This window comes from Pseudonaja textilis, chromosome 5 (assembly GCF_049901715.1).
Source record: "Pseudonaja textilis isolate UNSWEBS1 chromosome 5, rPseTex1.2, whole genome shotgun sequence".
NCBI lineage: Eukaryota > Metazoa > Chordata > Lepidosauria > Squamata > Elapidae > Pseudonaja > Pseudonaja textilis.
In genome coordinates, this window is record NC_141994.1 from 30129897 (window position 1) to 30157590 (window position 27694).

The 27694-nt window shown below is 38.0% G+C and overlaps 1 protein-coding gene across 2 annotated transcripts in view; it reads right to left on the reverse strand.

Annotated features, from left to right (window-relative positions):
* The window catches only part of PPM1H (protein phosphatase, Mg2+/Mn2+ dependent 1H), a 54796-nt gene that overhangs the window by 18725 nt on the left and 8377 nt on the right, over positions 1–27694 (reverse strand). For both annotated transcript variants that reach the window (XM_026700272.2, XM_026700263.2), the window contains exons 2-5: positions 15537–15705; positions 14354–14698; positions 6446–6558; positions 1799–1883 (exon numbers count right to left, since the gene is read on the reverse strand). In XM_026700272.2, coding sequence (XP_026556057.1) covers positions 1799–1883; positions 6446–6558; positions 14354–14698; positions 15537–15705 — 712 coding nt within the window. The remainder of the gene's footprint in view (positions 1–1798; positions 1884–6445; positions 6559–14353; positions 14699–15536; positions 15706–27694) is intronic.

Sequence of the window (27694 nt, forward strand, 5' to 3'; positions counted from 1 at the left end):
GAGTTGACAGAGGATACAGAACCAGGACCCAAGTTTAAGTAAGAAATTGTTAGATTTACAGTTACTTTTAGTCTGTGTTTTCAAAACCAAAATATAAAAAAAGACCAAGAGGAATTCGGAATTGAGATAGAACCAAATCAGTTAGATAAACTAATGACAGCTACAGAGGAAAAATTGATATCAAAGATTTATAATTATTTATTAGAATATGATTTAGCAGAAGAAATAGTGAAAGGACCGATGATAGCGTGGGCCATGAATTTGGGACATAATATAGAATTGGAGGATTGGGAAAAGATTTGGAAAAAAAATTATACGATAACAAAATCAGCGGCATATAAAGAAAATCAATATAAAATGTGCTATCAGTGGTACCTAGCCCCTTCAAGATTGGCTAAAATGTATCCTAATTTAAATCCAAATTGTTGGAAATATAAGCAAATACAGGGTACCTTCTTTAACGTATGGTGGCTTTGTCCAAAAGTTAAGAAATATTGGACCAAAATATGAAAATGGTCAAAAGAAATTACAAAAGTCCAAACAGAATTTAAAGCAGAATTGTTTCTTTTGGAAATCATTAAAGGGAATTATACAAAAGAGATAAAATATGTAATCCTGCATATTATAACAGCAGCGAGATTAGCACTCACACAATGTTGGAAAGGAGATTCGATGTTGACAGATAGTTTAATTATCCAAAAGATCTTTGACTGTGCGGAAATGGACAAACTTTCATTAGAATTAAAAGAGAAGGATGATTCAGTTTATTATACAGTATGGGAAAATTTGGATAAACAAAAGAAATAAACAAATAAATAAGGAATGCATAATTTAGAAACACACACACACACACACACACGAATAGGCAGGGGTGGGATCCGACAGGATTAACTACCGGTTCAGTGATTTATGAGGTTCGGTGATTTACGATGTGCTTCCCTGCACGCACGCCTGTAAATCGTCATCAGCCTGGTGCCTGGACAGCTGAGCAGCACTGCGTGCCGAGAAGCAGCCTTTGAAACAGTACTTTTTTCCTGCTTCTTTAACTGCAGCTGTGCCTCGCTCGGCAGCTGAAGTTGAAAAAGCAGGAAATAAAGGTCAGGTAAGATGAATAAAGGCAGTCAGGTGGGCAAAAACATCAGCAGACATAGAACCGGTTCTATGTCTGCTGCTCTTTAGAGCTACCGGTTCTACAGAGGTGGACAGAACTGGTAGAAAGCCACCCCTGCAAATAGAAGTATAAAATATGCACTGGAATAACAACTGAAATGCAAGCACTATTAAATTGGATTGTAATATACATAACACTTTTATTTTAAATAATTGTATTGTATGTTGTATTTTAATGTTTTAATTTTTCAATAAAGGCTTATTTTTTAAAAGGACATAATAGGATTAGCCATCTACCCATCTCACCATATGGCACCTGGGAAGATTACATCACCCAGCAAGATTTAACCAAGCCTGGGACTCAAGACAACCTACAAAGTTATCCATGCATTGCCCCATGGGAGTCTGACAACTAATCAGAATACATTTATTTCACAGGAACAGGAAGCAAGTTCAAAGCCCAAGAGAGGGTATAATTATATCTCACTCTCCACTCCATGTAGTCAGCTACCCAGGACTTCAAACCATGTGGTCCTGTCCACCATTAAACCATCTTTCCAATCAGCCTCCATGTTTCCAGTGTCTTTCTTCCCACTTAGAACTGAACCCAGATAGACATTTCTTCCAACACCTTGGTTTTAAAAATCCATTCTTACCATCTACTAATATAAGGATTTAGGCCTCTTACCAGATACTGGAGCCGCTGACGTTCTGTTTCTGGTGTGAATTCTGAAGACATTGGAATGACCTCTCCATTTCTAATTATTATGGCTCTGAAAAATCCAACATATAGTGAGAGTGTGGAGAGCAGTCCCTAAAAAAGATGACTTTAAGAAACTGAAGTATTGATGTGTTCCATGTATTGAATCAAAAAATAAAAGAAGCACATTTGCCTATGCCATAGGAAACATATAGCACAAATCACACTGCTGAACAGCTTTCTGCAGGCTAGGACCTCAGAGGAGTGAAGGGTCTTCAATCTCTGGCTCCACATGACTTATGCAAATGGCTTACTTATTCAGAATGCACATGTCATTTCAGGAAAAAAAAACATTTTAGCAGAAATTAATGCATGTCTAGCAGAAACAAAACCATGTTTAGACAAAAAAAAACCTAACTAGGTTTCTGTCAAAAGAAAGAATGAGTAAACACTGTTTAATATGTAATGTTATAGTTAAAACTGCCTTCAATTTTTTTTAACTACAGTAATTGAAATATCATCAGTGAAGCAATTTATTAACTAATTCTTTCTGAAATAACAAAGTTTGACCATGAATATGAATCTAAATCATATGCTGAGCCAGTGGATACTTTAATTCATAAAGATACAACAGAGAATCTTTGCATCTTTAAATGCATCTGGAGCTTCTAATTAATTTGACAAAAGAGGACAAAGTCACAACTAACTCAAACAACGTTTCAACAGTGGTTTTGTTTATGCAATTTTGGCATCATTAAAAAGATTTCTCTGAAGCACAGTAGCACATACATTATTTTCTTATCAACTGGTAAAATAAGGCACTGCCTGATACCTATATAGTAACATACTTATATATTCAGATGAATTTTAACTTCCTTACATAATTTCCTTTTTTAAACCATCAGTGTGATGGGTTAGAATAAGAACCCAAGTTAAATGATTATATAACCATGCTTATGCTTCATATGTGTGTGTTTGTGTGTCTGTAAATATATGTGCAGGCCTGCATGCTTAAAATCCTTCAGAATGAACTTTTATTATTATACAAATCTGTGTCTGATAGTGATTGATTAAAGTTCACATTTACGAGGAGGGGAAAACAAACAGAAGATTTGAAGCATTTGCTTATCTGCTTTTTAGAATAACCATTACAGCCTTGCTATAAGTCACTTACCAAAGTTGTTATGTCTGTTCTAGGAATGTGTTTAATGTTTCACACCATGAAGGTACAGTACTTACAACTCTGTTTCCTTATCAGTAGTGATACAACTGTTTCTTTGGGATCATCTGCTAGAGAAAATAGATGCTCAAACTGTTTTTGATCAACATTTTTATAAGATCTATGTAACCTTGTGGCTTTGCTATAACTTATGTAAATAATTTATATAAATCTTTGCTATAACCATGATGGTGAACCTATGGCAAGCGTGCCAGAAGTGGCAGGCTTTGTAGAGAGGTCATACAGGCACGTGGAGGCCACACACACTACTGAGCCTCATTTTGACTTGTTTTAAGGACATTACATCAAAGTTGGATCAGCCTGTAGTGTTTTTTTCCACTTTAATTTTGAGTGTAACTCCAAATCCAGACCTCCATGGGTTGCTAAATTTGATTTCTATTGATAATTTTTGTGTGATTTTGTTGTCAGCACATTCAACTATGTAATGAAAAAGTATTTAATAAGAATATTTCATTCACTCAGATCTAGGATGTCTTATTTTTGTGTTCCCTTTTTTTTTTTGAGCAATGTATATATGTATGTGTGTGTGCGTGCGCATGTGCGCGCGCGCGCGCGCACACACACACACACACACATATGGTATTCAGCTTTGTTCGGGTATTTTCCCACGTCATTATAGTTGTGCTTTTAAAGTTGTAGCAACATTTCAGCAGAATGTCATCTGCCATCATCAGGCTTCTGTATTGTGTTCGTCTGTATTGTTCGTCGAACACAATACAGAAACCTGATGATGGCAGATGAGATTGCTACAACTTTAAAAGCACAACTATAATGACGTGGGAAAATACCCGAACAAAGCTGAATACCATACATGTAAGTACCCGCAAAAACTTAAGAAAACATATGTATGTATGTATGTATTCACTAATCAATAGGCTCCTATTGTACTTTCAGATGCATTTTTATCAGCCTAGATGACACTTCTTCTGACATACCTGTTAGCAATAGCCATGTATTAAAACTATACTTTTAATTCTCTGCATGTATTGAACTCTATTCCACAAAACCAGCCTACTTTTCTTCAGATTTATTATATTTTTTCTTAGTTTCAGAGACATACAACATGACTATTTTTCTTTCTTTAATTTCATTTGTTGAATTAAACTCTTCATAATGTACTTCCCTAATATAATAAGCCTAATCTTCCATATGGTTATCACCAGATTGACTTACAGATACTAACCTCCATCACTACTTTAATCAATCAAGTCTATCACATAATGCTTTTTAGTAAAGCACAGAAGGAGTAGACTCAAGTTGGAGTCTTAAGTCATATCCAGGCTATATGAAGAATTTCCTGATAATAAAAGTTAATAACTCAAATAACAAAGTTATAACAAATAATTTTGTCCAGGTTGTCAAAACCATAATCCAAATCCTATTTTTCCCAAGGCACCTTCATATGATTCTATATAAGGAAAAGAAATCTGTATTCCAGCATACTTTGGTTCATAAGCCATCAAACAGACTAACACATTCAACATATTTTAGCAACTCTGTGATATAGCTTAGATTTCAAGCTTCTTGTAAAGAGGGAAAACTGAAATCCAAATATGTAGGAGAAAGTCATCCTGCTTAAGCTGCACATACTACCATGCTGCAGAGTTGAAAGAGTAATTTCATTTGTATAAGGTCATCTGGCATTTGAATACTCTAAAGAAAAAAGAAAAACACTCTCTTCCTGCTGTGAAAAAGTATTCATAAGATGCCCTGATTCTGTTACATACATTTTCAACCAGAAATTTTTTGAAACACAACAATGAACTGCATATCTCTATAATAGATTCAAAAATCTGCTAAAAAGTAATAAAATCATTTATCAATTCCTTTTTGACAGTTTTTAGGAATTTGAAACCATAGGAAGTATGTCTCATTTTATCAAAAGGCTACAGACATTAGGAATTTTGCATAGGTGAGGCAGAAACATATGCATGTTTAAAGAAGCATTTTAAATGTTATAAAGGAAGAGGTGGGACAGATACAATGAACAAAAAAGAGTTTACTATATTCACAGCAAGAAGTTATTTATTATATGGATCAGAAAACAGCAAGAGTAGGAAAGGAACAAAGAAATTTTGTTAAGTATGATTTTTCTCCACTGACTCCTACAATTAAATACATTGGTACTTGATATGCATCTACTAACTATTTGCATAAATAGCCAAACATAAATGTTAGTATTTTCTAGCAACGGCTTAAAAATTATACTGTAGTAAATATGTCCATTCTAATATGACTAGTAGTAATCATAATATGTACAACTAGAGAAGTTCTTTCCTGGATTTCTTTTTAAAAATGTATTTTATTTGGATTTACTGACTTTTGCTGCTGTGCCAGGCCATTTCCCTATTGCCATCTGGATTGCTCTAACACTGCAGTTACTGAAAGCATTTCCTTACTCATTTTCATAAGTTTAGTATGTTAGGCTCAGATGAAGAAATCAGTCAAGTAAGTATTTTTCTTATATTCCTCTAAGAAAATTCTTATAAAAGAAATGATTGATTATGAAGACAAGAGTAAACTTTATATATTTATCTAGAATACAAATCTTTGGCTGAGAATTTTACTATAAATTCTGCATTATCAGAATAGTTTTAGAGATTGGTAGCCAGTGCATTTGATATACATTTATGCTTAATGCATTGTATTTATGTTGCAATGTACTGCTGAAACATTAACAGAACTATTTTTTTAAAATGCTATTGCACAACAGCAATGCAACTTTGTGCAAACAATGCTAAAATCCATGCCTTAAAAAAGGAATTTAAAAATTTTTAAAAAGAATTTTAAAAAGGAATTTAAAAAAAAAATCATTAAAAATTAGAGTACACAAACCACAACAGAGAAAGATAAAAGTATACTTCAAGTGGGGACGGGGGAATTGGCCTAGCCTTCACACAAAGACCTGATTTCATTTTAAGGACACTTTAACATATGAATTTGCCAAATGAATCAAAGTTTTATTTTGAAGGCAAAAAAACCCAATCACATAAAATATAATTACAAGTTATTTCAGTACTTCAGATTGATGCGTTCACTCTGGATTGCTGGACTATTTGCTTCAACTGCCAAAAAACCCAAGAAAAGACGAACACTGAAACATGTTTAACTTGTAATGCAGCAAGAAGACGTGGTAGAGCATCAAAAGGAAGGGGAAGAAAAATCTTAAGAGATTGTCCCAGAAACTTCAAGTCAGCTAAGACACCGCCAGAAGGAAAGATTTAGCATCAGAAAGTGGCGGAGAACATAACTTCATTCAGAATTAATTTTTGTGAAAAATGGAATTCATGAAAGGAGACAGAAATACATTTATGTTTTAGTTTGAACACATACAAATGTAAATATAAAAATAACTTTACTTACAATTTTCCAGCTAAATGACAAATTTAGCTTACCTGCTATCACCTGCATTTGCCACATAGAGTTTCCCCAGTAAATACACCACCACAAGAGCTGTACAACCACCAGATATATTGAAGACAGTTCTTTCACGTTCTATTTGCAAATCCTGAGGAGAAAAAAAAATTACATTGTAATTTAGAAAGTGATTTCAACATGACAATAAATCTGAGTGATGTTTAGATTGAAAAGTAGACCATGCTAGGTTGTTTCTTCTGCCTTTGGCACACTAGGAAAGTACAAATTAATGAATGCTTAACTCTTGAGCAGAAAAAGCAACTGATTAAGGACGATAGCAAGAAAGCAAAGTACTATTAAACAATTATTTGACACATATACCATGTGACCAGAGTAACAGAACGGACTGTAATAATTTAAATTGCATGAAATGGAAAGAATGGTTCTTGCATGTCCAAACCTAGAAGGTCAAATACTAAGATTTCAATCTCAGTTCATGTCTTGATTCAACTATTTTTCACTAGCAGAAGTAAAGAAAACTGTTGTTAACTCTTGCGCTCAACATAACACTATACAAACTAAACACATAGCACTATACAGCATGGTAGTAAAATGGACTATAATGATTGACTGACTGATTTGGAAGAGTTATATACGACTCCCCAACACTCATGATCACATTTGCAGGTAGCATAAGCAATAAAACTAGAAGACTCTTACAATTAAAACAGCAAATATACCATTATGATCTTGGTATAATGTCCATGGGGGAAAAGAGATCAGTTTTAAAGCCTTTCTAAAGGCTATCAGAGTTAGGGCCAACCACATTTTAGAAGGAGACTGTTCCAAAACTAAGCACTACAACAGAAAAGAATGGTAGATGCAGTAATATATTATCTTAAAAAAACCCTGAAAGCCAGAAAGCAGAATACAGTAGTCCTCAACTTACCACAATTGAACCCAAAATTTCTGTTGCTAAATGAGACAGTTGCTCAATGAGTTTTGCCCTGTTTTATTACCTTTGTTGCCACAGCCGTTAAGTGAATTACTGCAGTTATTAAATTAGTAATATAGCTGTAAAATAAATCTGGTTTTGGCATTGATTTTGCTTGTCAGAAAGTCACAAAAGGTGACTCCTCATGATCCCTGGACTCTGCATCAGTGGTAGGATTCGCTTTTTTTTTTTTTACTACTGGTTCTGTGGGCATGGCTTGGTGGGTGTTGCAGGGGAAGGATACTGTAAAATCTCCAGTCAGAGGTGGAATTTGCCACTTCTCCGAACTACTAAAAATTTCTGCTACTGGTTCTCCAGAACTGGTCAGAACCTGCTGAATACCACCTCTGCTCTGCACCCATCATAAATATGAACCAGTTGCCAAGCATCTGAATTTTGTCATGATCATGGAGATGCTGCAAGGGACATAGGGTGAAACACAATCATAAATTTCTTTTTTCAGTGCCATTGTAATTTTGGTCACTAAAAGAATGGCTGTAAGTTGAGGACTACCTGCACCCATTGTTAAATTATACTAACAGTTTCCTTGTGATTCCTTTTGTTTCTGTTTTGCAGCAAACAGAAAGAAAACAGAGCAGCTTGAAGTAAAAATCACCTCACTTTACCAAATATGAAAAACAGGAATTACTTTTTAAAAGATCATTTTTATGTTAATTTTTCTGCTTCAAAATCTGACAATACAAGAGTTCTGGGAGCCATCTTGACACAAACTAAGTTTGTGACTCAGATAAATCTAGGCCTACATGTTGAGCACCTTTGATTAAAGTCATTTATTAATCTGAAATCCAGGATTTTAAAATTGCACAGGGCAATCTACAAAGTAGAGTAGATTCCCCACTGCAGAAATGTCCTTTTCAATGTGGAGTAGACAACAACTATGTGAATGGTATTAAAGAGAAGCTTGGGGCATGGTGTGTGTGTGTGCATGTGCATGTGTGTTCAGAGGAGCTGAACGTCAAATATGGCCCATATTTGACGTTCTAGTTCTACTTCTAGTTCCTACAAATACACCATTTGTTGTACAAAAACTTTTATTTATATGAAATGCCTATAAAAAAGGTCCTGTTCAGCCTTTCCATATTCTTACACTAGAAATACAAGATTAGTGTTTCAGCAGGTCCTTGCAGTACTCCCAAAGCTGATTAAAACAGGGTATGGTTTGCAATGATAGTAGCATTTCTCAAAAATAAGATCCAGCACTGTTCAACACAGATGGCTTAATAGCATTTAATCGGTTACATGAAAGCAGATGCTATACTACCTAATGAGGCCACCTCCGGATTCATGTGTGAACTGTGTACTTTTTGATGAACCCAAGATACCAAGAACCAAAAGTTTCAGAGACTGACAGAGTCTTATTATACACGTACAGGGCATTCAGAAAATATTCAGATCCCGTTCACTTTTGTCAATCTTGCTATGCTGCAGCCTGATTCTACAGTTATTGAAATTCATTTTTTCTCATTAATCTACCCTCAGTACCCTATTTTGACACAGTGAAAAACACAATTTTGGAAAAGTCTCTAAATTTAGTAAAAAGAAAAAAAAAATGAACTATTGCATTGGCGTAAGTATTCAGACCCTTCACTCAGTACTTTGTTGAAGCACCTTTGGCAGCCTCGAGTCTTTCTGGGTATGATGCAAGAAGCTTTGAACACATGGATTGGGGAATTTTCTGCCATTCTTCCTTGCAAATCCTGTCAAGCTTGGTCACATTGGATGGTGACCATCAGTGGACAACCATTTTCAGGTTCCTCCAGAAATGTTCGATAGGGTTCAAGTCAGGGCTCTGGCTGGGCTACTCTAGGACAGTGGCCCCCAACCTTTTTTGTGCCACGGCCCGGTACCGGCATCACAAAATGATCCACGGCCCGGTACCGGCATCAGCACGCATGACAAGGCAAGGCAAGCCGAGCGACCGGCCAGCCAGCTGTCCCCCGCTTCTCCCTGCCACCTTCAACTCCTCCTTTGTCGATGGGCTTCGCTTCGGGATAGCTTTGGGGTGGTCGCTCGGCTCGCCTTGCCTTGGGTGCTGAAAGAATCCTCGCGCCTTAGTTTCGTTTGAAGCCCCCCCCCCCCTTCGATGAAACTAAGGCACAAGGATTCCTTCAGGACGCAAACGCCACTTTCCAACCAGAAAAGCTCACCCGGAAGCACTTTCTCGTCAAACAAGATGGCGGCGCTCAGCAAACCGGTGGCCCGGTAGGAAATGTTCCACGGACCAGTACCGGTCCACGGCCCGGTGGTTGGGGACCCCTGCTCTAGGACATTCATAGCATTGTCCCTATGCCACTCCTGTATTGTCTTGGCTATGTGCTTAGGATTATTGTCATATTGGAAAATGAACTTTTGGTCCTGTGTGAGGTCCTGAGCACTGTGGAACAGGTTTTCATTAAGCGCAACCCTGTAATTTCAACTTTCCCTCAACCCTGACCAGTCTTCCAGTCCAGGCTATTGAAAAACACCCCCACAGCATGATGCTGCCACCACCATGCTTCACTGTTGGGATGATGATGGGCAGATGATGAACGGTTTCCTCCAGACGTAACATTTAGAATTGAGGCCAAGTAGTTCAATTTTGGTTTCATCAGACCAGAGAATCTTGTTTCTCACAGGCTGAGAGTCCTTCAGGAACTTTTTTGCAAACTCCAAGCAGGCTTTCATGTGTTTTGCGCTGAGGATATACTTCCGTCTAGCCACTCTGCCATAAAGCCCAGAGTGGCTACAGTGATTGTTGTTCTTCTAGAATTCTGTCCCATCTCCACACAGGATCTCTGGAACTCAGTCAGAATGACCATCAGGTTCTTAGTCACCTCTCTTACTAAGGCCCCTGATTGCTCAGTTTGATTGGGCAATCAGCTCTTGGAAGAGTCCTGGTTGTTCCAAACCTCTTCCATTTGAGAATTATGGAGGCCACTGTGCTTTTAAGGAACCTCCAGTGCAGCAGAAATTTTATTGTAGCCTTTTCCAGATCTGTGCCTTACAATAATCCTGTCTCTGAGCTCTGCTGATAGTTCTTTTGACCTCATGGCTTTTGCTGTGCTACAATATGCATTGTCAGCTGTGAGGCCTTCTATAGAGGTGTATGTCTTTCCAAATCATGTCCAAAAAATTTAATTTATCACAGGTGGAATCTAATCAAAGTGTTGGAACATTTCAGCAACTATTAAGAGAAATGGAGGACACCAGAGCTAGATTTCAAGTGATGTTACAAAGGGTCTGAATACTTATGCCAGTTTCCTTCATTTTAATAAACTTAAAGATTTTTGAGATGTTTTTTAAGATGGGACAATGAATGAAGAATCTTGGGGGTGTGGAGAGAAATTTGAGAGTGAAGCCTAGCCTACTGTGTTCAGGACCCATGCATCTGTGGTGGTTTCTTCCCACTGAACCACAAAGAGACTTAGACAGCTACCAATGGGGGGATTGGAATTGCAGTCGTCAGGCGTGACAGAAGGGACAATTTCCACTACCTCGAAATGGCCATTTGAACTGGGACTGCTGTTTGTTCCTGTAGCCGGCCCTGTCGGATTGGCGATCCTGACATTGGAAATATATCCTTTGTGCATGCGAGAAGTCAGATACAGCATCTGCTGGTCTGAATGAGGACCTTCGAAAGTAAGGTGAGGGCCAGCGGTCAGTGCACCTGGGTATGGAGGGTAGGACCTTCTTTTTGCCCTTGGTCTCTATGAGGATAGCTCTAAGGCCTCTCGAAATAGCTTGTCACCCTTGAAGGGAGCAGAGGCTACAGTAGTCAGCAGGCTGTGAATGCCCATTGTCACTGGACAACATCCAGGAATAATTTTAGGGAGGGAATCGCCTCGTTATCTGTGGTAGGCTCTGAAAACAGTAATCATTTGAGTCAGACAAGCCCAATGCTGAATCTGACGTGGATGGGTCCGCTCCTTTGTGAGCTGTAGTCTTGGCCTTGTATAAAAAGTCTTAAACAAGGCAGGGTGAAAGAGCCTTGTGAAGGCTGGGGGGCTCTGGAGCTATCCCTTCATCCTCAGACATCAATTCCCTATGTTCCTCCTCATCCAAGAGATTCTTGGCTTTGCATGGAAGAGGTAGGGGAATTAAACCTTTGGAGGACCGACAATTCTCTTGGAAGCTGGGGTGCAGAATGATGCCCCTGGCGATTTCATGTTATCAGATGCTACAGAGGCTGTCTGATGGTTTTGCTGCAAGCTTGCAGCAATCCCCTGAGCAATAGCCTCTTAGATCAAGAGCCTCATTTGAGGGGAGATTTCTGGTTCCTGAGTTTCTGTTGGATGGAGTCCTGCCACTGTAGGGGTAAAGTTAGCCTCTGGGGTATACTTTATCCTTTTTGGAGCTGGTTCCCAAAGCCCCTCTGCTGGGAACAGATTAGAAAGGGGAGAAAGGAACATCTCATTGCTGTCTGTCACTGAAAACTGTGGCTGAGAGGGTTGCTCTCGAGTGCCATCTGGTGACCAAGACTGGGAGCTCAAGTTATTAATTTGCCTGGCCTCACTCAGAGGCTGTAAAATTTCAGATCTAGGGAATGGAGAACCATCACCCTTCTCCACACCATCCTGATGTCACCACTGGAAATCCACTCTGCCTCCTTTTCAGCTTTAGTGTTTTGCTTGCCTAGGGCCTTTTGACGCCTCTGCACATCCTTCTCCTTGGCCTTAGCGACCTTTTTGGAGAAAAGGACTTTTGCCCTAACTCGGGCAGCTGCTCCTGTGACAGCCGATTTCAGAATTGAGGAGCATTTCTTTGGGGCCTGGGGCCAGGCTGGCCCTTCGAATAAGGCAGACTTGTTTCAAGTAGAAACATTGCTGCTGTGGCTGATTGATTGCCACCAACGAGTATCCACTGGAGACCGGGCAATGACTCCAGTCCCCTCCGCAGACTGCGGGAAATTCCAAGGGATCTTGGCTTTTTTCACTGGACTGAGCTGGATAATGGCAGTTATGCTGGTCACACCGGGAAGACTGCCTGTCAGTTCATTTTCCCTGCAAACGCTGGAGAAAGCCAATTGCCTTCCTGTTGCCCAAGTGAGAATCCAAGGAAGGGAAATTCTGTGTCTTTTGCTCTTTGAATTTGAATGTTGGAATTAATCTATAAGTGTCTATTTGAGCTGAAGACAGAGTCAAAACTGAGAATGTATGCGCAAGAGGCATGGCTATGAAAGATTGACAGACTCAGTCTAAAGAGCAGAGAGGCAGAGTTAACCCATTCCTTGGATTCTCCTCAGCACACTGGAGATTTTTAACCTTAAAATTATTGAACCATTTCCTGACATGTTCTAAGCAAAGCAGTGCCAATCCACAGAGACTTCAGCATGTATGTACATAATGGATGAAGAGAATATTGATAAAGGTTGTGGATAGTAATTGAATAGAATAGGAAAGTGCAAAGAGTTTTGAAACTTTTTTAATTTGAAAACTCCATTTTGAGTGCAAAATGATTGCCTGAAGTACAGAACGGCTGTTCTTGAGTGTTCTTGAACTCAGAAAAAAATACAAAATATTCAAACAGTCCTATTACACACTCTGAATAATTCTGTGTTTAAGGCAGGGTTTTCAAAACTGTGCCACCTGAGACACTTCGCACCCTATTAGAATGAAATAGAGGTTAATTGAGAAATAGAGGTTAATTGAGGAGTGCTTGGTGCTCTTGAGACTGGTTGTTTTCGTGCAGATGGTGCTCTTAACAAACTCACCACAGGTCACATTTGAAATTATATTTGACATGATCTTAATAGAGAAGCACAAGGCAAAACTGTTGTGACTGGAAGGATTGACCCTGCTGGGAGTTTTGACTCTGATACCTCTGAAGATGGAAGGTTTGAGCCTACTGTGAATGTGGATTCTGAATTATCAGAGGACACAGATGTGAGCCAGGAGGATGAGAGATTGTCGGAGAGACAATCCTCTCCAGAACCTTGGACTTCGTTCATGCAAGCAGCTGATCCACAAAATGAGCCAGAGGTTTCTAGCGAGGAAGACACTGACGGATGTTGCCTTGACGCTAGAACTAGGAGAAGATTGAAATGTCAATCACAATCTGAAAGGAGGCGTCAAGCCAGACACTGATTAGAGAGATTGACACGCCCATCCAGGGGATTTAAGGAGGCGTGTTGACTCTCAATCTTTGCTTGGAGCAAAGTGCTTTGTGGATTCGAAAGGATACTTTTGAAGCAGTTGTTGTGATTTATGAACAATTCTGAGTTGCCAGACAGATTCCGGGAAGACTGCCAAGGACTGGAAAACAGTACAATTAACCCTTTTGAGTCTGGTTTTGTTCTTGTTTGAATATTTTGAACTCTGGAACTTTGTATTCTCACCTGTGGATACAGGTGAGACATAACAAAACTATTGTATTCTACAATTTCTATTAAACAAGGCTTATCTCATAATTACAATGACCTCCAGCCAGGATAAAAAAGAAACAATGGTTTTCATTGGAACACACATAACATAGACAAATGACTAACATTGACAATGGAAAGCAGTCTGTACAAAGGACAAAGAAAAACAATAGTTAGCAAAGCTGATTTTCATATTGCAATTTTTATATTTATTTAGTAAATGTTTTTCCCCCTTCTGGGAGCACAAAGTAATGTTTCCCCATAGCAATATCCAGTGAAGAAAAAGCCATATTTTTAAACAAGCGTATCATTAACTTTCTCCATGTAGCTACTTTCATACATCTTGCCTTTCATTAGAGAGAAAAGGGCAAATTGTAAATCCAATGTCACCCACTTTAGGTATAATCCATTTATGTGTTTTGGCAATGATCATCTGGTTTACAAATGTACAGTCAAACATTTATTATATGTTCAACATTTGAAAAGGTATTAGATCAGCAATGTATTTAGATACCAGTTCCCATTCTCCAAGTATATTTACCGTTACAGATAAGAGTTATTCTGAAGACATCCAAACCACCAAACGATACTTACCATTTCCCTGAATGCAGTTTCAATAGCTCCCATGACAAGGCATTCCTGCGAGATTTTTTTTTCTGTAAAGAAACGAGTAGGTGGAGTGCCAGGTGAACCTGGAGTTCCAACGCTTCCTCTCAATGAGGCTGCCCGGGTTAGAGTTCTGCAGCTGGCATTCATGCTTTCTGGCTCTTCCCCCAGGCAGGTTGGTGGAGGAATAGCAGAGTTTTTCAGGATGTCTACAATCTCCTGCAACTGCTCTACAATATGATACTGCAGCAACTTGGAGGCTACCACAGCTGCTCCAGATCCAGCATGGCCATCAAATAATGACCAATAATGAAAAGAGATGCTATCCGATTCCTATTTAAGGAAAGAAGAAATATATTTCATTATGACTCTCGCATTAGAATAAAAGCAAGCTCATACATTTCCCCAAATGACTGAGGTAATTTTGAGGGAGAAGAATATCTGGGGAGAATCTAAGCATAACATAACTCTTGATCTAGTTCTACAATCTACTTTGTTTTCTGCTTGTACAAGAATATTTTGTGAACAAACTCTGAAAAACATTCAAAGTTATTCTTATCCACAAGGGCAGTTTATTTTGCATAGGAATGAATATGTCTACATATAATTTGGATATCTAATCTTAAACTGTCAAATCAGCTCAACTCTATTCAAGTTGAATCAGCAATTGCATTTGGCTCACATCCAATTAATACAGGTGTGTCAAAAATCCATGACTATCTTTTCCTTAAAAACTCATTAAGCTGTTAAGGAACTTTCACTAGTAAGTCTAAATACCCCACCTAGAACTCTCACTTATATTGCTTCATTTTAATACCACACAGGAGGAACTCCCACCTCCAGCAGCATGTAATTGTGCATTACTGTACTTTTAGTATAATAATTATGCTGTAAGTACTTTATTCAGTTTCATTATTCCAGACTTGTAGTATGGACTAAAAAAATAAAATGTGTTAACTCTAGAGTAACAGTGCCCTCTAGTAGTATGTTTCAGAGCAGCATTGCTCACATTTTAGGAAAGAAGATAAACTTGTTAAGAAAACACTAGTTGAGTGTGTGTGTGTGTGTGTGTTTGTGTGTGTGTGTATGTTTGTGTGAGTGTTCTTGTATCAAAATGTTTATAGGTGAACCAATTGTCTTGATGAATCACTGAGAAGACACAGAGACTTACTGAATTCTCTTTCAACTGCAATCCTTCCCCATTGGGCAATGATGATCTCCGCTTACTAGAGGAATTTCTGTTTGGTGTTGAATTAGTTGTTCCGGTTTTCTTCTTCACCGTAAGCACTTCACAACTTGCTTGGTCCTCATTATGTGTACTTTTCCCTGCATTGATCACTCTATGAAGAAGAAAACACAATCAAAAGAATATTTTTAATAATCTAATTTGTTTGTTTTTAGGTATTTAATAACTCCTTGGAATTTTAATGCCCTATTGAACAAAACTCTGCGATTTACAAAATTAATAACACATGAAAGAAATAATATTTTAGGATTTACAGTAATTCCTGGGCAAGGGAACTCAGATTTAAGAGACCCATTTAGTTGCAGTTTGACATTCATAAGTTCTTTTTAAAACAAAATTTTCATCCAATGCTTGAGAAATCAGACCTGAATGTTTACTTCAGTGTGACTCCCTCAAACATTAACAAGCCATTCAGAAATTCTAAAAAAACAGAATGAAAATACATCCAAAACTTTTGGATGTAAAATTTTGAGATACCATTTTACAACTAAATTATACCCATAGTCTCAGATATGAACACTAAAATAACATTATAAATGCCAGAAACTGTTAAAATTACCAAACTTTATACAATATTACGATTCCTCTCTACTACCTTATAGCAGTGATGGCTAACCTTTTCAGCACCAAGTGCCCAAAGCGTGCATCCCCAAAATGTAACATGTGCACATCCCATGCATGCACATGCGCCCCCACACCCCATGCACACCCACCCACATGCACCCCCCCCACATATGCATGGCAGAGACCTGAAGACCAGCTGGCCGGCAGGAAGCACGCATGTGCAACAGAGCGGAGGTGTGGCTACAGCTCACGTGCCCAGAGAGAGGGCTCTGCATGCCACCTCTGGCATGCGTGTCATAGGTTCGCCATCACGGTCTTATATAATTTCAGCTGAGGATTTCAAATTCTAGTGAAGTTTGATAATTTTGTCCATTTGATATTTTTAATTGCATTATTATCACACAGTCAGATGTTTAGACACACCATATTAGACCCAACTAATGTTTTCCCATTTTTAAATATGGCCCATCCAAAAAAATTACTATTTCAAATATGATTATGACTCATGTATTTTGTTTACTAAAACCTGACACATGAAGCTTGATAGTCCACAAACTTTCATAATAAATGTTCTTAACTTATTTTAAGATATACATTCAGTTATCCAAGTGTTTTCTTGTTTGTTTTGTATTCATCATTTAGCCATAACAATTCATAAATACACTATTAGAAGGCAAACTTGTGATATTGCCCACTGCTACCCTTTCTAGGTCTGTACTCTCTAACAGACCGAGAAATATTCTGAGTCCTATTTTTATATATTGTAATGGTTATATATTTTCAGATTATAATTAGATGTCACACTGTGCTGTTGTATTTGTATTAACTATCTTTACTATATTACTTAATATGGATTACATTTTTGGCAACATTTCTTTAAATAAGCTTATCTGTTAGTTGTATATTAATTGATATGAGCATATCTATTTGTACGGTACTTTTTACCCATTGTCCATTGTTCATAAGTAGCTTAATTAAGGTAAAAAAAATATTCACAGAATCTTTTATTTTTTTATGTCATCATATTTAGCATACTTTGTCTCATATAATGGCACCACAGAATACTATGGGCAAAGCTTCCCAAGAGACTTCAGCTATTTTCTGGCTTAGTGACATGTGGTACCTTGATTGTCTTTTTAAAACCAATATAGTTACTGTATAGGAACATAGGAACAGTTCCAAACAGCACCAACTATTTCTTCTTTGATATTTTTAGCATACCAAACTAGAAGTACCGTGAGTTTCTTCTTTTTCTTCTAGCCACAAATTTCTTATGCCTCACTTAAAAGCACCGACTCCACTACTAATTTTTTCTATACTTATGCATCAATTCATGCAGACTATACAACAGTTGTCACAATTTAGCCACTAATTTCCCAAATGTTCCAGCAATGTGAATATGGAAAAATATTTGGAAGTCATTTGTTCTGAAGGCAAACATTAGCCTCCAATTAACATTTCCACTCCACCACGATTAAGCATTTCTCTCAATTTTATACTTTATGCATTCTACTTTGTTTAGATTTTTTAAAGACTAATTTAAAAAGTATTTTTAAAAAATTAACTTGAAAGTTTTGTTTTGCTTAATTCTTAAAAAAATGTAGATTGCAAATACAGTAAGAAATAGGAATTCGTTATGCTGCACCATTTCAAATGTTCTTTTGATTATTTTTCTTCTTAAAAGCAAAGCTAGATTTTTTTTAGAAAGTGGTAATCCAATTTTTACTTAGTGCGCATACGTGCCTTTCAGTTTGTTAAAGTTATGCAATATCATAAAACAATAAGTATTTTTTGAAAACAACTTATTTTAAGTAACTTATTAAAGCATAGGTAGGTATCTTGATGCCTCCCTGACAATTTAAATCAGAGCTTCCAAAATATCTTGTCATTGATAGTGATTGATGCCTACCCTAATGCTCATAGCAATCACAATCCTATGTAAATAATGAAAAACGCAGAACAATAAAAACTTTGAGGCAGGCTGCCATTGGAAAGGAGGTTTATTGGCCCAGAGACAGCAATGACAACAGCAAGCATTTCTGAGGGCAACTGGCAAATTGGTCTGATCAGTAGATGAGTTTTTATATATTTGGGGGGCTTTGTAATTGAGGTGTCTGGGTCTGGGTCCTTTATTATTTAATTGTGTTACAAGATTTCTATTATGGTCTTCAAGGTTCTGACCAGCTCTAAAGGTAAAGGGAAAATGCAAGTCCTAGGTGTTTTTTCTCCCTGATCTAATCCTGTCAGCCTAGTCATGTCAATTTCAGCTCTTGGTCTATTCTGCCATCTATTTGGAGATCACTTTAGCCAAATCCAATTTTACAATTTATATATTGTTTATGAATGAAATTTAGTATCCTTAAGCTTTGCCTGCTACAGGCTGTTTTAGTGGAGGAAAGATTGGGGCTGCTTTCTGTTTCTGTTAAGGATACTTTTCTCTTCTTCTTTATGGAAAATATATTCTATTTCTTTTCTTATTTTGTGGAATATTTTATTCTTGGGGGTGGGGGCTTTCTACAATAATATTTATTTCAAATGAGGAAACTGTCTCAACCAAACATGTATCTGTGTACTGTTCTGAATTCATACAATGCAACATAAAATGCACCAGGAAACACTTCTTGCAAATATACATAGTGGTGCTCTTATCCTATATTTATGTCTTTTAATATTTATCTAAACTCAAATTTCTATATTGCATCAAACTCTTTGAATTGACTTCAAATTTACATTTTAAATGCAACATTAATCCAAAAAATTCATATTTTCTGACTGTCTCAACTGATAAATGGGACCCGTTTAAAATAATATTAATAACAAGTAATATTAAGAGATTTCAGGATCCTAAAATAAGAAACACTCGAATCATTAGTTTCATGTTTCATCTTTACAATAATTATGCTTAGAATTGCTCTGAACTCATTAAGCATCATAATAATAATCATTGTTAGGTATTGGCCTAGTTCTCCCCCCTATAAAAAAAACTTTTGATGAAGAAGAATTACTTCCATCCACTTAAACAAATGGTGTGTTCTTTCAGATATTTTCTTTGGACTTAAAGCTATTTAATTTGAACAAGTTTTTTTTTTCAAACTGAAGTAATGATTTCCACTGAGAAACCAGATATGTGATTAGTTTGTGTACAACTGGAAATTAGAATATTAAAGAAACTTTAAAATTTTTGGTTTATACACGAGTGATACAAAATGGACAATCTGACAACTTCTTTTTCAAGCCTCAAAAACTGGCTTTTTTAACATTTTGGAGGCAATTCATATTTTAAGGAGCAAAATTGGTGTCTTAAGCTTTTGTATCTCTAACATCTCCCCAACTGGGCCAACTTTGGGCCCTGGGTCAACTCACTTGCAAAAAACAATGTTAAAATAGGACTCATCTTGAGGCAACAGAAAGATAACACATTTCTGTTCTACATACTGTTTTGTCTCATTCATTCCTTGTTACTTAATACAGTATTTTAAATAATATGTCCATGTACTAATAGAAATTTCTAGATAATTTTCTACAACCTGAAACAGTACTAAGCTATAATACACAATTTGTTTTGAGACAAAGTGAGTATGTACTTTATAATACTGTAGAGCACTATGGTTTAAAACAGGGGTCGCCAACCTTTTGGACCTCAGGGACCACCAGACTCATAATTTTAGATCCCAGGGACTACTAACTGGTTCTGTAGGCGTGGCCTAATTTGTGGGTATGGCTTGTGGTCATGTGACTGGCTGGGCATGGCTTGTATGTAAATATTATAAATATTTATATAAGTATTTAATTTTTTATAAAAAAGAGCAACTTTTACCCAAAATCAGGCAAAGCAGGCAGGCAGATTGAGTTGCTCACAGAATCAGATTCATTCAGAAATCTATCTATCTGCCATTGGCTAGCTCAGTCTGTCACACAAAATTTGCTAGCAAGCAAACTCACAAAATTAACTCACAACACACCATGTATGTAAATATTGATTTTTTATATAAAAAAGCAACTTTTAACCAAAATCAGGCAAAGCAGGCAGATTGAGTTGCTCACAAAATCATTGAGTGGTCTATCTGCCATCAGCCAGCTCAGTCTCTCAAATCGGCTTACCATGAGTCTGCACTGAATTTGCTTGCAAGCAAACCTTCAGTCCTAAGGGAGGTTCGGCTGTGCTTAGCTAGAAAGCAAGAAATCCAACCATTTCCTGCTTCCTAGCTAATCTAAATCTCCCAGCACAGCAGATGGTCGGAAAAAGAAAAAAAAATAGCAACTTAGCAGACAAGTTTGCCGGGTAAGAGTGAGTGGGCGGGGATGGTTCCCGCGGGCCATGTGGGCTGAGCAGCCTTGTGTTTCTGCGCAGCCTGGATTAATTGTTTTGGGAAGGGTGCTCTTGGGGTGAGATTTCTCTGCAGCCCCAAATTTTCTCACGGCCCACTGGTTGGTGACTGCTGGTTTAAAAGACCTTAAAAGAACCAGTTCTGAATCTCCTACCTGAAAGTTGTTCACTCAGGGAAGCTCCAAAACACACTAAGCAACCTTGTCCTTAGACACTATTACTCAATGCAGCTTTGCAAATTATTCAAGAACCGACGTTACACAAAGCTATTGGTATGGAAAAAATCATCCTTTTTCACAAAGAAAGTAGGAGCCTTCTGAAGACTCGTATGGCTGCTTTGAAAGCTGTTCCTACTTTGCACACATGTGCATGCGCTAAAACACTTCTTCCACTCTCAGTGAAATGAGAGTATATGCATACATACCCATATGCAGAAAGCCATACTTCTCAAAAACTAAACATGTCCAGGTTTTGTTTGCACTATTCTGGAATCAAGCTTTGTGGAAGAGGAGCCAGAAATTCAGGATGAATCAGAATTTGTGAAATCTGCAAATCAGAAAGTTCTGTTCTGTTATATACAACAAGTTTGGCCTCTTTTTGTTCCTTTTTAGATCCTTTACTATTTTATTATCACATTATATGTTACTCTAAGATTAAGAGGGTATGTATGTACATATATATAAATGAGATTTATCCACTTGTACTTTATTTTGTGTATGATTATTATAAACATACATTGTGTTGTTCAGTTGGGAAAATATCAGCCATATAATGTAATTGTATGTGTATCTACAGAGAATCAAAGCCCATTAATTTCAGTAAGTATATGTGCTACTTTCTATAGTCAATTTACATAACCCCATATAATTTATTAATTTTTGTTGCTTTCCATTTAATGCTTTGAAAGTCTGTTCCTATCTCCTTAAGTGAGTTTCCTATAGCACAATCCTGATTTATAACAAAAGATCTGGCACTGGTAGCTATGCAAGAATAAATGAGATGAGCAACAATGAAACCATGAAACCTAAATAGGCTATGAAACAACATTCGTAAATGGAACAAAAGGGGTTTGTTTGATCTCCTAGTATATCTCAATAATGCATTATAAATAATGATGCATAATTTTTTAGCCTGGACAAATTTCTAAATCAGTCTGTGTTAATTATCTTATTTTTTTAGAAGTATTTCAATACACTGCATGTACTGCCACATGAGTGGGATGAGCACAACAATGGCTTGCAAGACGTTTTCTAAATTTGAGATTTAATTCTCCAAAAAACAGTGACAGCGTGTTAGGAATAAAACTGCATTTCAGTTGTACTTGTGGCCAAACTTTGTAAAAGTGACCTATACTGTGCTCACTTTAGCAATAAATAAGGTACGTCAGTGATGGCAGACCTATGATATACCATGCCATTTTGACAACACGCCAGCCCTCAACATCCTCTGGAAGTTGTGCAAGAAGAGGGGTTCCTTTTATTTGATTTCTCTCTTTCTCTCAACAACCCTGATTTCTAATAGTATACCTGTGTAACAAACATCCCTTTTAAAAATGTTTACTAGAATCATGCTTTAGTGTGAAGAGAAGCAAATGAAATCTTTATCTTAAATAGGGCTTTTGACCCAACCAGGTGCTGTTTTGTAGACTCCAGTGGGTAGACTTTAAAAGGAGATCTAGTTTCCAGATCCCTAGCTTGGTAAAATAGCAGCTGTTATTTTTTTTTCTCCAATCATCTAGGGTGGAAAAAACAGATGCATAATGCTAAGCTCTTAAATAGTATAGATTTAACTTTAAAAAACGAACGAGAAAGCTCTCTAAGCTTCCCTTGACAATAACATCTCAGCTTATTTTTTAAAAATATGCTATTTTCCATCCCTTTTTCTCAGAAAAGTCATCTGGCTTTTCTGAATGTCATTTTTTTCAATCAATTAGTTTCTCAATTATAAGTCCATTAAAAACACCATTACAGTGACTAAACTGAACATCTCCAGACCTAATAGTTAGCAGACTTCTGCTTCTAGTACCAGCAACAATGCTTTCCACAGATATGAGCTTCTTTCTCAAAAGATAATGTCTCATTTGGCTGTAGTTCTGTTTAAGGTGACAAATCATGTTACTCAGCCATCATTAGCAACACAGTGAAGTAGCAATAATTAATATCAAACATTTATGAATCTATAATAACTGGATAAGTATAAGCAATATCGCTGGGGAGGGAGAAGAAAAAGGTTAAGCATGCTGATACCAGTGGGACAGAAATTAAAATATTACAAGAAGGTAAGTTATTTCCTTTCTTTACTGCACATCAAGATAAAGCAGCCTTCTAATTCTAAAAAGCTCAATAAATAGAACCTTGCTAAATAACCTGTGCAAGATGTATTGCCCTGCCTTGTTCCATAACTGCGAAATTGCCAAGAATCATCAACCTAACAAAAACAATTCTGCAGCACAAAGCACATATAAATAAAATGCTATTTATTCTCTTTATGTAACTTTAGGAATGTTAACAGAACTTGATTCAGGAGATTTTTCTGGCAATTTAAATATATTAAAGATGTATATAAAGATTATTCTGAAGAAATTATTTGTTACACTGTAAATTTCTGGGATTTTTTAATCCACAGATTTAAAAACAAAAATAAAAAAGGCATTATGGAAAAAAAGGTACAAAATGGTTGAGCTGAAAGTTATCTGACCACTTATAGATGACCAAACTTCTCCAACATTGTCAACTGATCATGAGAATTAATCTACAACCTATCTGGAAAACAACACATTGAGGAAATCTCTTAAAGATAGATTATTCATAATATAAGGCACTTTAGACCAGTGGTCGCCAACCAGTGGGGGACCACTGGTGGTCTGCGAGAAAATTTTGGTGGTCTGCAGAGAAATGTCCCCCCCAAAGCAATTAATCCAAGCTGCATGGGAACACAAGGCTTGTGTCGCTTGCATTGCAAACAACACGAGGTAGTGAGGGGAGGGGGGAAAGAGTGGAGGGGGGAACTTGCCCCATTCACCCCATGCACCTCGTCTGGCCATCGGTGTCTTTCCGCTTCTTTCTTCTTCTGCTTTTGGCTGCACACAAGGAAACCAGCAAAAGTCTTTCTTTCTCTCCCCCAAATTCTGCCAGAAAGGAGTCTTTGGGACCCTGCAAGGCCTCCTGCTTCAAGAGGCTGCACCCGCAAAGACTCATTTCTGGTGGAGTTTGGGGGAGAGAAAGAAAAACTTCTGCTGCTTCTGCTGTTTTCCTTGCATGAAGCCAAAAGTCTCTCTCCCTCCATCCCCCTGAAAACGGAGCTGGAGATGGTATCCTGCAATCCCAAATAAAGAAAGATCAATCAGTAGGAAAACAGGGTGGAGAATTTTCCTGCAGATTTTTTGGGCATTTTCCCAGGGTCTCTGGCCCATGGGATTTTAAATTATGAGTTTGGTGGTCCCTGAGGTCGAAAAGGTTGGCGACCCCTGCTTTAGATGATTTAATACACCAACAACACAGCCAATTAAACAATGCAGTATATGTAACAAAAGCAAAGAATAATCTTGTATTATTATTATAGCAGCAGCATTTACACCTGGCACCAATAAAAGTCAAATTCCAAAGACTTTTTAGAACAGTAAACTTTTTACAAAATACGTGGTGGTCATGAAAAGGGGGGGGGGAGCATCTTTGTTCCAGGTAACAGGCCATTTCAGAAAATAGAAGCCACCACAGAAAACGCCCATTTTCAGGTGCTCTCCCCTCTTATCTCTTGGTAGCTGGAGACGTCAAGAGACATTTTCTATTCACTCAGAGTCAACAGGCAAAGCTTATCTTGGCTAGATGGTCTCATAGATACCCAGGCATTGAATGAGATAGAGCTTTATAAGCAACACTTTGAATTGTACATGGAAACATATCAACAGTCAATGCAGCTCCTACATTTAAATTAAGACAGTAAGGAAACTGTCCAGTAGATACACATAATTTTGTTTAGTCTTCAAGAACAGCTCCAAGTTAGAGAGGTCTTGTGTGTAAAACAAACATGATACATAGGAAAGAACCAGGTTCTTGTCAAATAGAAATTACCAATATATGCTGAAGCTTTTCACAAAGTTCCATTTATAATTAATGAGAGTAAAATGATGGAAACTATAAATTACCCTGAAAATTACCCTGAAATGGCCTGGAAAGGGCTCGTGGTAGTGTAGTGGTTGATGTGAATTAGGACTATAGAGACTCAGGATAAGTTGGAAACTTACACATGAGGTTGGTAGCTATGATGATAAAATAAATACCGTGTTTCTCATATAATAAGGCCGGGTCTTATTTTTTTTTGAGCCCCGAAAAAATGGCTAAGCCGTCTTTTCGGGGGTGACTTAATTCCCCCCCTTGCATCTTTGGGCGGGCGGGCGGCGACAGCTTGGATGTTGACCTCGGCATTGGTGAGGCACTTAGTATCGGGGTCAATGCAGACAGCACCATATCCGGGTGTGCAACAAAAGTACTTCCTAACAGCAAGCCCCACACACACACCATCCCCCCCCATTTCGCATGTTTTAATATAGGCCTTAATTTGGGGGGAGGGGCTTAATTTCATTTCATGCCTATAAAACATGCTGGGACTTCCTATTGGGGGGGGCATATTGTTGGAGAAACAGGGTATTTCATAAAAGTCATGGTGAGCTTTTTGAGGAAATGCGAGAAATAAAAACAATAAAAACAAAATTCCTTTCACCATCTAACAACTACCATGATTGGCAAACAAAAAACATGCACCAAAGATTCAGTATTTAGTCTTTTTTAACAAACTTTATTAAATTACTGTATTTATAAAGAGGTTTTTAACAATGGTACACAGGAAATAATATCCACGTAGATTATACAGTGGAGAAAACCATGTTGCAGCTCCATTCATCAGCAGGGCTGGTTACTCTTATTAGTGCATATGCACTTTAGATTCAGTAGAATCTAAAGACGAATTCTACGATGATCTGGCTGCCACTATTAAGAAAATCCCTGAGAAAGAACCATTGTTCATCCATGGTGATTTTAATGCCAGAATTGGAGCTGACCATAATTCTTGGCCCACTTGTTTAAGTCAGTTCTATGTCGGGAAGATGAACGAAAATGGCCAACGCCTTCTGGAGTTTTGCTGCTACTACGGTTTTGCGTTAGCAATACATTCTTTAATACAAAGCCTCAACACAGAATCTCCTGGAGACATCCAAGATCAAAGCATTGGCACCAGCTCAACTTGATTCTCACCAGGCACCCCAGCCTTCCCAGTATTACAATCACACACAGCTATCAGGGCGCTGATTGTGATACACACAATCTGTTGCACACTCCTTCGTGTGCAACAGAATAAAACTGCAAACAAAGAGATTGCATCACTTGAACAAGGAAAGAAGACCATGAATCGACATCAGCAAGACCCGCAATCAGGACAGAGTGGAGGAATTTGCTCAAGCACTTAAGGAAACTCTCCCAGGCCCAGCTGAAACAAATGCATCTGAACGATAGGAACATTTCAAGAATGCTGTTTATAACACCACTTGTTAGTATTTGGTAAGGAGACCAGAAAGATAGCAGATTGTTTTGAAGCCCTCTTGGAGGAGCTGATACCAGCCATCGAGGAAGAGGAGAGCTTTAATTGCGTATAAAGCCTGTTCCAGTGAGCGTAACCTACAGGTTCTGTGAGCTGCTTGTAGTAAAGTCCAACAGACCACCAGGAGATGTGCTAACGATTACTGGCTGCAGCTTTGCTCTCAGATCCAGATAGCAGCTAACACAGGCAACATCAAGGGGATGTATGATGGCATCAAGCAAGCCTTAGATCCAATACAAAAGAAATCTGCCCGCCTGAAGTGAGCTACAGGGGACGTCATCCAGGACCAAGCACAGCAGATGGTACGCTGGGTGCAGCACTGCTCTGAGTTATAGTCCAGAGAAAATGTTGTAATTGAAGAATTAAATAACATTGAGTACCTGACTGTCTTGGAGATGCCTGACAGTGAACCAACTAAATGGGGCTCTAGATTCCCTTGCCTCTGGCAAGGCATCCAAGAAAGATAACATCCCTGCTGAAGTGCTGCAAAGAGATCATCTCCACTGAACTGCATGAAATCTTCTGTCATTGTTGGAGGGAAGGTGGAGTGCCGCAAGATATGAAGGATGCAAATATCATCACACTGTATAAGAATAAAGGCAATAGGGGTGACTGTAACAACTACCGTGGCATCTCTCTTCTTAGTGTTGTAGGGAAGCTCCTTGCCCATGTCATACCGAAGAGGTTCCAGGTGCTTGCAGAGAGAGTCTATCCAGAATCACAGTGTGGATTCCAAGCCAACAGGTCCATTACTGCCATGGTATTTTCCCTTAGACAGTTGCAGGAGAAGTGCAGGGAACAAAGACAGCCACTTTTTGTAGCCTTCATAGATCTTGACTTGGTTAGTAGGGATGGCCTTTATGAAATCCTCCCCAACATTGGATGTCCACCTCAGCTCCTCAACATCATCAGGTCCTTCATGAGGAAATGAAGGGCACGGTAGTTTTTGATGGTTTAACCTCAGATTCCTTTCACATCCGAAGTGGAATGAAGCAGGGCTGTGTCCACACACCAACTTTATTTGGGATCTTTTTTGCTGTCATGCTGAAACACGCTTTGGGAACTGCAACAGAGGGTATTTATCTCCGGACCAGATCAGACAGAAAACTCTTTAATCTCTCTAGATTGAGAGCAGAGTCCAAAGTCCAGCTGACATGCTTGCGGATTTCCTCTTCGCTGATGATGATGCAGTTACTGCTCACTCTGCTGAAGACCTTCAACAACTTATGGATCATTTTAGCAAAGCCTGCCAAGGTTTTGGACTAACAATCACCCTGAAAAAAATACAAATCATGGGTCAGGATGTGGATTCACCTTCCTGTATTACAATCTCTGCATAAGAACTGGAGGTTATCCATGACTTTGTGTATCTAGGCTCAACTATCTCCAACATTCTCTCTTTAGACACTGAGATGAATAGACGTATCAGTAAAGCGGCCGCCATATTTTCCAGACTTACAAAGAGAATATGGCTTAATAAGAAGCTGACCGAACATACAAAGATTTAGGTCTACAGAGCCTGTGTCTTGAGCACACTCTTGTACTGCAGCGAGTCTTGGACCTTTACGCATGGCAGGAGAGAAAGTTGAACACCTTTCAT